The sequence below is a fragment of the Argentina silus genome, assembly GCF_951799395.1.
Source record: "Argentina silus genome assembly, chromosome: 16".
In the NCBI taxonomy this organism is placed as follows: domain Eukaryota; kingdom Metazoa; phylum Chordata; class Actinopteri; order Argentiniformes; family Argentinidae; genus Argentina; species Argentina silus.
The window spans coordinates 1,364,601-1,376,617 of NC_139670.1; the positions used below are offsets into that span (position 1 = coordinate 1,364,601).

Sequence of the window (12,017 nt, forward strand, 5' to 3'; positions counted from 1 at the left end):
TGTCTGTTCACCCATATGAAGCAGGATGACTCAGTCCTCTCCAGTCTTGGTCAGTAGATCAGAAGTGTTTGACTGGCCCTGGGGATGGAAGAGTGACATGACCCCCTCCTTCTCTCTCTCTCTGTCCCTCCCCCTCCTTCTGTCCATCCTTCCCCAGGTCGGTGGGGGGGGGTCCCGTCTCTCTTAGCCGCTGCTCCTGCTGTGACCTCAGAAGCCCCTCCTCCTGGACTAGCTCCTCCCCCACGCCTCGCCTTGACAACCTCTGCCCTAGCCCCGCCTTCTCCAGCTCCATCGACCTATGCCTGGGGCCGCTGGCCGGTGACTGGCAGGAGCAATCAGGAAGTAAGCGCCGCTTCGTCCCGCCTCCCTCAAAGGAGTATGTATTATTGACTTGGCTACATGAAACAATATTAACTTTCTTCTATCTGCCCCCCCCCCCCCACCCCCCCCAGACTGTAGCGGTGTGGAGGGCAGCAGAGTGATGGAGGTAGCTGGGTATCTGGAGCAGAGGTGTCACTGTGGGATCTCTGCCCTCTACCTGCAGGGTGAGATACATACACACACACACACACACACACGTACTGAAACATATCATGTTCACATCATTGCTTGTATTGAACCCTCCCCTCCTGTGTGTGTGTGTATGAATGTGTGTGTGTGTGTGTGTGTGGACAGGGGCCAACGTGTCCTGTGTGGCTGGGTGGCTGCGTGTGCGGGGGGACATCCAGGCGCTGTCGGACCACCAGAAGACCCTCATCCTGGAGACGTCACAGACACACCCCTCCCCCGCCCAGGGGGACGTCTGCACCGGGCCCGCCACGGACCGACACATGAGTCCAGGTGAGACACACACACACACACACACATAGAAACATACACACACAGACTAAATACACACACACACACACACACGGGCACACACTCACGGGCACACACACACGCACATACACATACACACAGGCACACACACATACACATACACAAGGGCGCACAAACACATGCACACATGCATGCACGCACAGTACACACAGACACACACACACACACACACACACACACACACACACACACACAAGGCTGGAGGCGTTGGATGCGTTCCCTGTATGATAATATGTTTTGTTAGATCAGCTGTGCCCCTCTGTGAGTCCATGTAGGGGCCTGAGGCTGCAGCTGCTGACTGTTTCAGCTGCTGACTGTTTCAGCTGCTGACTGTTTCAGGTCAACAACAGCTCTCCTCTCTCTGAGAAAATACAGCTTTCTTCTTTTCCATGCAGGGTTGACACTATGAACCTGTATTATCCTCTTTGACCAGAAGGTGGCAGTGTTACAGAGAAAACGGCACTGTTGGGGAGAGAGCAGAGAGTTAGCGTTAGCTAGCACAGCACACCGCTCTCATGTTGTTTCCAAGTGATTTGAACCTTCACTGTTCAGTGAAGTGGGGAACACACCCCGAGTCTTTACCGTGGCTGGCTGGTAACAGTCTGTGGAGCCTGAGAGGGTCCTTCAGTGTTCAGACCAGGGGTGTGTTTAATAGCATTCCTCCTCATTCCTTTCCATGCATTACAATGAGCCTGTCCACCGATTACTACCTCCACCAGGCTGGATGTGTTATGGTTGTGTTGTGTTGTGTTGTGGTTTGGTTGTGGTTGTGTTGTGGTTGTGTCATGGTTGTGTTATGGTTGTATTGTGTTGTGGTTGTGTCATGGTTGTGTTGTGGTTGTGTTATGGTTGTGTTGTGGTTGTGTCATGGTTGTGTTGTGGTTGTGTCATGGTTGTGTCGTGGTTGTGTCATGGTTGTGTTATGGTTGTGTTATGGTTGTGTCATGGTTGTGTCATGGTTGTGTCATGGTTGTGTTATGGTTGTGTCGTGGTTGTGTCATGGTTGTGTCGTGGTTGTGTCGTGGTTGTGTCATGGTTGTGTTATGGTTGTGTCTCCTGTCAGAGTCGACCCTGGGCCTGCAGATAGGACTGGTGTTGGGGGTGCTGCTGCTGCTGGGACTGGCAGCTGCCCTCTTCACCTACCTCTACAAGAAAAGGTGAGACCACACACACACACACACACACACTAATGCTAATGCTTGTGTTTTGTCTCAGTCTGTGCCCCCTCTGTTCTGCAGCAGCTCTCAAAGAGCCTTTGTTCTTTTATCTGGTGTTCAGAGTCACAATGGCTGTCCTTTAATTCCCTCAGGCACACAGTGATGATGATGATGATGATGATGGTTTGGTTTTTATAAGCTTTATGTAAGAGTCGTTATTATCAGTTAAGTACTTTCAGAGAACTTGATGCGAAGTGAAAAGTTGCTTTCTCATTTAGAGTTAACTAGCTCTGTGTGTGTGTGTGTGTGTGTGTGTGTGTGTGTGTGTGTGTGTGTGTGCGCGCGCATGTGTTCTCTCGTCCCCAGGCGTCCACTGGACTATTACTCCATGGAGCTGAATGAACACGGAGAGGGACTTTCGGAACTATAATCTGTGTGTGTGTGTGTGTGTGTGTGTGTGTGTGTGTGTGTGAAAGACAGAGAACGAGATTGAAAGTGTCTGTGTGTGTATGTTGTGTGTTAAAGAGCATTCATTTGGTCTGGTCAGTGAAGTGACCAGTGTTTATTTGAACCCTGTTTTCCTCTGTCTGCCTGCCTGTCTGTCTGTCTGTCTGTCTGTCTGTCTGTCTGTCTGTCTGTCTGTGTTGTTAAACAGGGAACATCCACTCAATAAGGGATCTTCTCTAGAGACAGTTTCATCGTGTAAAACATGAACCATCGTTCCATTTACATTCTATCCATCCATCCATCCATCCACTCCCTCCCATCCATCCATCCATCCATCCATCTATCCATCATCCATCCATCATCCCTCCATCCCTCCATCTATCCATCCATCCATCCATCCATCTATCCATCATCCCTCCATCCCTCCATCTATCCATCCATCCACTCCCTCCCATCCATCCATCCATCCATCCATCCATCCATCTATCCATCATCCCTCCATCCATCCATCCATCCATCATCCCTCCATCCCTCCATCTATCCATCCATCCACTCCCTCCCATCCATCCATCCATCCATCCATCCATCCATCCATCCATCCATCTATCCATCATCCCTCCATCCATCCATCTATCCATCATCCCTCCATCCCATCCATCTATCCATCCATCCACTCATTCCCATCCCGCCCGATTCCCCCTCAATGTTGCACTAGTTTTACTACTGCACGTGTTACTCTGTGTAACCATGGTAGCACTGTCCCGTGCCTCTCTGTGTAACCATGGTAACACTGTCTCGTGCCTCTCTGTGTAACTATGGTAACACTGTCCCATGCCTGTGATTTTACTTCAAACATCTTTAATTTCAATCTTTTTTTACATTTCCTCTCTAAAGTTAAAATTTTAATCTGAAACAACAGTACTATGAATCTCAAAAAGCAAACGTCCGTTTCTGAAAGGAGGTTGAAATGTAAATGTTTGTGGTTTAACTGGCAACAAGCCTCTATAACCATGTTTGTGCATCGGATGAAGACTTAATGTTTACATTTTAATGATTGAATATTAGAATAGAAATGTGAAAGATGCCCAGCAGTGCCTCTGCTTCTGAGGGCTCCTGGGGACTTGGACCAACACAAACCTGTACAGAACAAGCATCAAACTATTTGGTACTTTGATTTCAACTCAACTGTTCTGTACTAGAATGGTAATGTTAAGAATAATGTTCTCAGTATGGAGATATGAGCTATCAGTGTTAATTTGATAACGTTTGTTAATTTGATAAAGTTTGGTACAGTTGCCTTAAACTGCTGTGATTGTTACTATAGCTACCGTAACCGTGTCCATGTTAGCTTGGAAACCGCTATTGTGCCTTTCTACTTCTACGTGAGACCGGGTCATACGAAGACCTGGGTTCCAATAGTATTTGAAATGATTTCAAATACTATTGCTGTTGTTGATGGAGTTTGCCACACACAGGCACAATGGAGGTCGATGGAACCGAACCGGCCCTTTCTCAGCTGTTCGGAACTCTTCTCCTCCGTCCTCCACTTGCTTCCTACTCAAAGAGCATTGGACTAGAAATCTAAGGGGGAGGAGCCTAGATCTTCTCCAATGCACTCTAGGCAGACCCAAGGATATGCTCAAAGTATTTGATCAAGATTCAAATACTCTTCGGACCCGGGTCGGGTCAGAGTACGGCCACATAGGATGAATATGTCGTAGAGAAGAGCACAGAAATGACGGCTGTAAATATGTTTTTAACGTTCTCAGGGGGAACCTGCATGTGTACACAGACATGAACACAATCACATGACCTTGATAAAGGGTATTCAATGTTGAGATATCTACACAACTAATTTTAAATTTACAGAATTTAAATGTGTTCAAATTCAGAGTGAAAAAGAAACAGGCTATCCATACTGTGTCTGATTCTCCTTTTGTTTTTAGATTCCATAAATTGAAAAGCAATTTTGTTTTAATGTTGTAATTAGCTCTTAATCATGACATGTGGTGCTTGCTGTACTTCATAACACCCACCATGATTCAGATGTGTGCCATAACTTGAAAGTCATGATTTTGTTGCTCTCCATCAGCTCTTTAAAAACTACTTTTTTTTTTTTTTTATAACTTGTCTTGCACTCTTTTCTCTCTTTCCCCCAGGCACAGATTCATCCTAGTCCTGGACTACATAGTCTAGGATTAGTCTTAATCTGTGTCCGGGAAACCAGTTCTTATGGCAGAAGCCGTATTCAGACCTCCTTTCCACTGGTCCGTGCAGGGCTTTGACCAGGGGAGGCTGGTGGAGGTAGAAATCGGAGGATGGGCTCATTGTAATGCAGGAACGAAATGAGGAACATGTTTGATACCATTCCTCATTCCGTTCATTACAATGAGCCCATCCTCTGATTTCTACCTTCATAAGCCTCCTCTGGAATAGATCAATATTTGGCCATAATGAGAAATGATCTGATTGGTCTAATGTAATGATAACAAGTCAGACAGAGCGTCTCGTGATTGGATGAGACAGGGGTGATGTCTGATCAGCAGATGAACTTTATTGCTTTGAAGAAATGTCTTGTCATTTTGTTAATCATAAAATGTAATAGATATATTATTGGCTTTTCCAAGACATGTTAAAACATGTCAAGAATGTGTCTTTCTGCGTGTGTGTGTGTCTTCTTAAACCACTTAATCCTGTTAGTGCCTAGAAATCATACAAACGTACATTTCAATGGTATGCACTTTGGTAGATGTATTTTTTCATGCCATGTAGCAGTTTTGATTCAAATAAAATGATATTTCTTCATACAGTTATGAATCTGTGTTTATTTATTGTCTCTCTCTCCCTCTCTCTCTTTCTCTCCCCCCTCCTCTTCCTATCTTTCGCCCCCCTCTTTCTCTCTCTCCCTCTTTCTCTCTCTCCCTCCCTGTCCCTTTGCGTGTGTGTGTGTGTGTGTGTGTGTGTGTGTGTGCGTGCGTGTGTGCGTGTGTGTGTATTTTACAGCCCCTCTCTCCCCTCTTCTGTCTCTCTCTTACTCATTCTTTGCTTGTCTTTTTACCTCTCCTCCTCTCCTCCTCTCCTCCTATCTGTCTGCAGTGAGTCAAACTGCTCTCCTTCCTGTCTGTCTGTATGTCTGCCTGTCTGTCTGTATGTCTGCCTGTCCGCCTGCCTGTCTGTCTGTCTGTCTGCCTGTCTGTCTGTTTGTCTATAATGACTTTGGAGTGCATCTTAATCCTCTAAAAATCCTTACCTCCTCTCCTCATTATTGAAATGCACCCTTCGTCCGTCTGAGGTGTCAGTGCAGATGAAGGAAAGCAGATGAGGAGACGAGACGAGGAGAGGACACTAGGTTGTATCTCCATGACCTTTCCAAGCTGCTGCTGCTGTCAGCTGATGGAATGCATCTTATATGTATCGTGTCAAACTGTCAGTCCTTATCTCCCCATGGTAACGGTGTCACCAGATGATGACGTTTGTGAATGAAGGATGTTCAAGTTCCTTGACTGGAATGTTGTGTTTTGTTTGTTGCTAGGGGTGTTTGTGTGTTGTGTGTGTGTGTGTGTGTGTGTGTGTGTGTGTGTGTGTGTGTGTGTGTGTGTGTGTGTGTGTGTGTGTGTGTGCAAACAGAAAGGAAGAGACAGGCTGTGGGTGATGAAGCCCATGTGTGTGCGTGTGTGTAACTGACATCCCCTCACCACCAAACAGGAAGCCAGATAAGTCACACAGGAAGGAGGTGCATCTTCAAACGGTTTCAACGTCAACGGCGTTGACGAGAGTCTTTCTGCTCCTCCCTGCCATCGAAGCCACAGCGAGGTCTTGTGTATTACTCTCTGTGACTTTTCTACAGTAACCCTAACCCATTTCCTGAGGCAGAGCAGCAGCATTGAGATGTCAGGTTGTCTGCAGGGATCTGCAGGGGATTTCTTCATTCGCTTTTATGAGTGTTCCAGTTTGTTCAGCAGCGGTGGACAGCTGGAGAGGCAGCTGGAGAGGCGGTCACAGAGCCAGGTGGAGATAAGTACCTGTGAGTCTCCAGCACCTATCCAGCTTCTGTAGTGAGCCTCCCTCTCTCCGGGAGGTAGAGGAGGATTCTGTGACATTCCTCGTTTCTTTCAAGGAATGTTCCATCTGCTGACCCCCCACCTACGAAAGCCTGTGGTGAGTTAACTTGCTACCTTGTTACCTTGCTACCTTGTTCCCTTGTTCCCTTGTTCCCTTAGACCTTACCCTGTTGCCATGGCAAACCTTTGACTGTTTCACAGAACTCGTCGATGGGCATTGGCTTCTCTGTAGCAACTTAGTCACAGGGGTTCACAGGGGTCACAGGGGTTCACAGGGGTTCACAGGGGTTCACAGGGGGTCACAGGGGTTCTTTGAGAACACTGTGCATCAGAGTTACTGACGGATTACATTGAATTGATTTGAAGAGCACTCCTTAATTCACTCAAGCCACAGTGTAACAGGTGGGCAGGGAGAGACCCCCAAGTGTACAGGGCACGTGTCCCAGCATGGCTTCATTGAACCTGGAATGCATGATGTAGGCGTAGTATAAATGGACTTAAGGACACAAACAACAGAATGGACCAGTTACATGAACAACACTACTGGCTTCACAATAGCCACTTAGTTTGACAGGTGGGCAGGAAGGACCTATGTGTGTTCTCTGAGCGTGGCACAGGTCACAGTATGGGGCAGGTACAGGGTGGGGCAGGTACAGGGTGGGGCAGGTCACAGTATGGGGCAGGTACAGGGTGGGGCAGGTACAGGGTGGGGCAGGTACAGGGCGGGGCAGGTCACAGGGTGGGGCAGGTGACAGGGTGGGGCAGATCACAGGGTGGGGCAGGTACAGGGTGGGGCAGGTACAGGGCGGGGCAGGTCACAGGGTGGGGCAGGTCACAGGGTGGGGCAGATCACAGGGTGGGGCAGGTCACAGGGTGGGGCAGGTCACAGTATGGGGCAGGGATTTTTTTAGAGTTGAGTGCCTTTTCACATCCCCTTATTTAGGACAGAAGATGAAATCAAAATGAGCCATTCATTCATTCATTCATTCTGTACATGAAAGGAAGCCACAGGTGTTCTGTGAGCTCACAGTGCAGAGAGACGTTTCTGTATGATTGCTTTGAACATGTGCACATAGCAGAAATACCAGGCATTCATGTGCACCAGCTTCCATTGGTACGTATATATACTGAACAGGCGCACTTAGTGGACAAATGAAAGAGACATGCAAAGTTTGCAGGTTAGGAGAGAACATGACAGAAATTACAATGGTAGGGAGGGAGGTAGGTAGGGAGGGAGGGAGGGAGGGAGGGAGGGAGGTAGGTAGGTAGGTAGAGAGGTAGGTAGGTAGGTAGGTAGGGAGGGAGGGAGGTAGGTAGGTAGGTAGAGAGGTAGGTAGGTAGGGAGGGAGGGAGGGAGGGAGGGAGGGAGGTAGGTAGAGAGGTAGAGAGGTAGGTAGAGAGGTAGGTAGGTAGGTAGGTAGGGAGGGAGGTAGGGAGGTAGGTAGAGAGGTAGGTAGGTAGGTAGGTAGGGAGGGAGGGAGGGAGGGAGGGAGGTAGGTAGAGAGGTAGGTAGGGAGGTAGGTAGGTAGGGAGGGAGGGAGGGAGGGAGGTAGGTAGGTAGGTAGAGAGGTAGAGAGGTAGAGAGGTAGGTAGGTAGGTAGGTAGGTAGGGAGGGAGGTAGGGAGGTAGGTAGGTAGGTAGGTAGGTAGGGAGGGAGGGAGGTAGGGAGGTAGGTAGAGAGGTAGGTAGGTAGGGAGGTAGGTAGGTAGGTAGGGAGGTAGGTAGAGAGGTAGGTAGGTAGGTAGGGAGGTAGGTAGAGAGGTAGAGAGGTAGGTAGGTAGGTAGGGAGGGAGGGAGGGAGGGAGGGAGGTAGGTAGGTAGAGAGGTAGGTAGGTAGGTAGAGAGGTAGAGAGGTAGGTAGGTAGAGAGGTAGGTAGGTAGGTAGAGAGGTAGAGAGGTAGGTAGGTAGGTAGGGAGGGAGGTAGGGAGGTAGGTAGGTAGGTAGGTAGGTAGGTAGGTAGGGAGGGAGGGAGGTAGGGAGGTAGGTAGGTAGGTAGGTAGGTAGGTTGATTGATTGATTGATTGATTGCGAGAGAGAGAGAGAGAGAGAGAGATTGATTGATTGATTGATTGATTGATTGATTGATTGATTGATTGATGGATAGATACGATCATGTAATACCAGCGTCCTGCTGGTGTTCTATCACCTCTGATTGACGTCCATGGTGGTAGAGTGTGTTGTACCTGCGGCCTCTTCAGCTGTATCAGGGTGTGTTTGTCCCGCCTCCTCTGCAGAGCACCGTTCTGTTGGCTGAGGCTGTGTTCGCCAGCGGGGAGCTTCCTGCAAGCTTCGTAGCTGAAGAATCACAATCACAATTCTTTTCAGAATCAGAAGAATCACTTTTCTTTTTCTTTTTCTTTTTTTTTAAATTATTTTATTTGGCCAAGTATATTTGCACACACAGGAAATTGACTTGGTGAGGTTGGTGCATGGACATAAAAAACAAATAGCAAATATTGACAAGAAATTTACAAAATAGCAAAATATTAACAAAATAGCAAATTTACAAATTTACAAAAAAGAGAAGCAGAACAATACATCTTGTAGGCTTTGTGAGACTAAAGTAGTACTTCCAGGCCCACCTCTCCCCTAGACCAGCAAAGTTGTTCATTGAACAGATTTTGTTCATTTACGCACGGAAGATTGACCTGCAAACATTGATTTTTGGGATGTCGGGAGATTACTACTACAGGAGAAGTACTACAGGAGAAGTACTACTTAAGCTACAAAGCTTTTGTGAAACTGACCCCAGGTCTCTCTTGCCTCTATGAGACTAGCCTTGATTAATAAAGCATACAGATAGAAAGTCGTCATTTCCATCAGAACATCTGCCTTCATTAACTTCAACAGGATAGACCTTGTCTTCTACTGGCACTCATGTTGGGGCTTTGTGAATGATGAGAACCATTGTTACCAGGTCTGATACAGTAGTTACAATAGATAAATACACACATACATACACACACACAACACACACACACACACACACACACACACACACACACACACACACACACATATACACACATACACACATACATACACACATACATACATACATACATACATACACACACACACACACATACATACATACATACATACATATATTCATGTGTGTGTGTGTGTGTGTGTAAAAGTATGTTAACACCAACAACAACTTGTCTGTTGATATAAAGTGTTTCAACCTGAACCAAACGATGTAGCAGGAAGCAGGCTGGTGGTTATGTGGTCTGTGTCAGCCCAGTGTCTCTCTCTGTCTGTCAGGCTGAGCTCAGCAGGCCGGAAGCCCACAGATTAACCTAACCTTCTGTACCTCAGTGTGTCTGTGTCTGTGTATGTGTCTGTGTGTGTGTGTGTGTGTGTGTGTGTCTGTGTCTGTGTCTGTGTGTGTGTGTGTGTGTGTGTGTCTGTGTCTGTGTCTGTGTGTGTGTCTGTGTCTGTGTCTGTGTCTGTGTCTGTGTGTGTCTGTGTCTGTGTCTGTGTCTGTGTGTGTGTGTGTGTGTGTGTGTGTGTGTGTGTGTGTGTGTGTGTGTGTGTGTGCGTGCGTGCGTGCGTGCGTGCGTGCGTCTGTGTGTGCGTGCGTGTGTCTGTGTGTGTGTGTGTGTGTGTGTGTGTGTGTGTGTGTGTGTGTGTCTGTGTGTGTGTGTGTGTGTCTGTGTGTGTGCGTGCGTGCGTGCGTGCGTGTGTCTGTGTCTGTGTCTGTGTGTGTGTGTGTGTGTGTGTGTGTGTGTGTGTGTGTGTGTGTGTGTGTGTGTGTGTGTGTGTGTGTGTGTGTGCGTGCTAGGCTACTGTAGGTTTTGGTTGTGAGTTGAGTCAGCTTCCTGAGTAGAGACATGGTGAGGTAGACAGGACAGACTACACAAGGAGAGGCTTGTGTGTGTGTGTGTGTGTGTGTGTGTGTGTGTGTGTGTGTGTGTGTGTGTGTGTGTGTGTGTACATACACTCACCAGCTTTATTAGGTACACCTGTTCAACTGCTCGGTAACGCAAATATCTAATCAGCCAATCACATGGCAGCAACTCAATGCAGCAACTCAATGCATGTAGACATGTAGACATGGTCAAGACGACCTGCTGAAGTTCAAACCGAGCATCAGAATGGGGAAGAAAGGTGATTCAAGTGACTTTGAACGTGGCATGGTTGTTGGTGCCAGACGGGCTGGTCTGAGTATTCTAACTGAGTATTGTAACCATCTCTAGGGTTTACAGAGAATGGTCCGAAAAAGAGAAAATATCCAGTGAGCCGCAGTTTTCTGGGTGAAAAAGCCTTGTTGATGCCAGAGGTCAGAGGAGAATGGCCAGACTGGTTCGAGATGATAGAAAGGCAACAGTAACTCAAATAACCACTCGTTACAACCAAGGTATGCAGAAGACCGTCTCTGAACGCACAACACGTCGAACCTTGAAGCAGATGGGCTACAGAAGGGGGTTCAACCCAGTACTAGCACGGTGAACCTAGTGAGGTGGCCGGTGAGTGGATGTACATCATAGTGCCACGCGCTCTGCAGTTCCATCGACCTGCAGCTGCCTCCACCCGGTATCATGCAGATGGAACAACGATCCCAACCCGAACCCACTGATATTAAAAAAACTATTTTAGCATTTTAATCTTAAAGGGAGGAGGAAACAAAATACGATTTAAATATGACCCGAATCCTCCCAGCCTGATCTCACTATTATTCTTCATTGACCCTAGCCTGTGTGTGTGTGTGTGTGTGTGTGTGTGTGTGTGTGTGTGTGTGTGTGTGTGTGTGTGTGTGTGGTGTGTGTGTGTGTGTGTGTGTGTGTGTGTGTGTGTGTGTGTGTGACAACCTCATTTACAGTCCTACGCTACCACATCAAGACCTTGGTGCTAACTGAGGTGATGTTTTCATTTCAAAATGGATGTCAATTAGGAAGTGCCGGTCTGAATATACTCTCAAATGAATCATCTTATTTTCCAATCCCCAACTGACGTGAAGACGTGTCCTAATGGCTGCTATGAATGACCGGTTCTGTTCTCTCTCCCTGAGAGCTTTTTCATTCCGATGATTTAATTCCACCTGTTACTCCATCATTGTATTCGGAATGCCTCAATGCTTCTCTGACTGAGAATGACATGACTGAAGAGAGAGAGAGGGGGGGGGAGAGGGGGGGGGGAGGGAGGGAGGGAGAGGGAGAGAGAGAGGGATAAAAAAACAAGAAAGAGAAAGAGAAAGACAGAGAGAGAGGGAGAGAGAGAGAACACGAGGGAGGGAGAGAGAGAGACAGACAGAGAGAGAGAGAGAGGGAGGGAGGGAGGGAGGGAGGGAGAGCGGATTCAGGGTAGTGAAAGACTACAGTGTAGTCCCGTCAGTTCCAGCTGTTCAGCAGGAATAGACGTCTCATTTCTAAATAACCCTTTCTGCTTCGTTTTTACTGGTTATTGTTCTCTTCATTCCTTTGTTCACCTTATTTTTCATCAATGCAATCATTTGAACAATCAAATGCC

The 12,017-nt window shown here is 47.4% G+C and overlaps 2 protein-coding genes across 5 annotated transcripts in view; both read left to right on the plus strand.

Annotated features, from left to right (window-relative positions):
* The first annotated feature begins 474 nt into the window (after positions 1–474).
* On the plus strand, positions 475–2,474 carry LOC310816948 (uncharacterized protein). The gene is made up of 4 exons (XM_083687319.1): positions 475–545; positions 676–840; positions 1,943–2,036; positions 2,403–2,474. Exons 1-4 carry the CDS (start codon positions 482–484, stop codon positions 2,464–2,466), a joined length of 387 nt encoding a protein of 128 aa, XP_083543445.1. The 5' UTR covers positions 475–481; the 3' UTR covers positions 2,467–2,474.
* A 3,921-nt stretch (positions 2,475–6,395) lies between these two features.
* nlrc3 (NLR family, CARD domain containing 3) overlaps positions 6,396–12,017 on the plus strand; it is a 23,471-nt gene continuing 17,849 nt past the window's right edge. For all 4 annotated transcript variants that reach the window (XM_083687312.1, XM_083687314.1, XM_083687313.1 and 1 more), the window contains exon 1: positions 6,396–6,641. The gene's annotated coding sequence lies outside the window, so the exon portion shown is untranslated. The remainder of the gene's footprint in view (positions 6,642–12,017) is intronic.